Source organism: Geospiza fortis, unplaced genomic scaffold (genome assembly GCF_000277835.1).
Source record: "Geospiza fortis unplaced genomic scaffold, GeoFor_1.0 scaffold172, whole genome shotgun sequence".
Taxonomy (NCBI): Eukaryota; Metazoa; Chordata; class Aves; order Passeriformes; family Thraupidae; genus Geospiza; species Geospiza fortis.
In genome coordinates this window covers 11698406-11699808 of record NW_005054309.1, presented here as the reverse complement: position 1 = coordinate 11699808, position 1403 = coordinate 11698406, and the positions used below count along the sequence as shown (strand labels likewise).

Here is a 1403-nt window from a genome sequence, read left to right as displayed (position 1 = left end):
GCGCCCTGCGGAGCAAGGCACGGACAGTCACCGCCTGGGACACGCCGGGACAGCCTGGCACTGCCTGGCACTGCTTGGCACTGCCTGGGACACACCGGGATAGCCTGGCATAGCCTGGCACTGCCTGGGACACACCGGGATAGCCTGGCACTGCTTGGGACAGCCGGGATAGCCTGGCAAAGCCGGGCACTGCCTGGGACACAGCGGGATAGCCTGGCACTGCCTGGCACTGCCTGGCACTGCCTGGGACACACCGGGACAGCCTGGCACTGCTTGGGACAGCCGGGACTGCCTGGGACACACTGGGATAGCCTGGCACTGCCTGGGACAGCCGGGACTGCCTGGGACACACTGGGATAGCCTGGCAAAGCCTGGCACTGCTTGGGACAGCCAGGACTGCCTGGGATAACCTGCCAAAGTCTGGGACTGCCTGGGACAGACTGGGATGACCTGAGACAGCCTGGCACTGCCTGGACAGCCTGGGACAGCCCGGCACTGCCTGCGTCTTGTTGCGTTTTCCTCAGTCCCAAATACCCTGACCTGCTCTTCTCTGCCCAAATAACCAAGACAACAGTGATAAACCAGAAAGAAATCAGCGAATTCTGCATATAGACTGACAAAGCTTTAAAGTAAGAATGAAGCTGAATCTCCAGTAGAGACAGAGTTTGGATAAAGCTCGTGGGGCTTTGCAATCCAAACCTGGCACAGCTGTGACTCAGTCGGAGTGGTTTTTACCACGTTTTTGTTTTCGCTTGTCTCACTGTCCTGGAATAGCAGGTAAAGTAGAATAAATACTGAATCCTTCCCACAATAAGCAAGGAATTATAATTAAACATAGATTTGATTTTTTAAATCATTTCACTAAAGAGCTGTTCCAGAATCAGCACTAAGTTGCTCCAGTGTGTCTCTGTCACTGTTTCCTAGTTTACCTTTCGCTAATATTTCACAGTACTCTGAAATGAAGCAATGCTTGAATTTGGCACACAAGAGGTGCCAAATTACAGGGCTAATGGAAGGTAAATTCTAGAGAGGTTTATCAAGCTCACCTGATGGTATCTTGGTCCACTGTATTGTTGGAGGGGGGTTCCCAGTAGCTTCACATGGAATGAAAGCATCGGAATCCGCCAGCACAGTGAAAGCAGCCACTTTCCCTCCGACTATTCTGGGCTTTGAGAAATGGTTCTTGCTCGCAGAGCCGAAGGTGATGGGACTGGGCAGGGTGGTGGTGTCTTGATTGTGTCGCCTGTCAGACCAGGCACTGGCAGAGCTGTCCTTGTCCCCTCCCCACGGAGGTGTGATCTGGGGTGCTGGCAGCGCGTTGCCCCTCTCGGTGCCCTCGGGAGGCGGCCCGGGCTGGAGCTGGAGCTGGCCGTGCCCCCGTGGGGGCGAGGGGGCTCTCGGGG

The 1403-nt window shown here is 55.3% G+C and overlaps 1 protein-coding gene across 1 annotated transcript in view; it reads right to left on the bottom strand.

Annotated features, from left to right (window-relative positions):
- Positions 1 to 1403, bottom strand: part of IGSF10 (immunoglobulin superfamily member 10) — a gene marked incomplete at its 5' end in the record, with an annotated part of 12069 nt that overhangs the window by 4185 nt on the left and 6481 nt on the right. The window contains one exon of the mRNA XM_031055447.1: positions 1047 to 1394. Within this exon, the coding sequence (XP_030911307.1) occupies positions 1047 to 1394 (348 nt within the window). The remainder of the gene's footprint in view (positions 1 to 1046; positions 1395 to 1403) is intronic.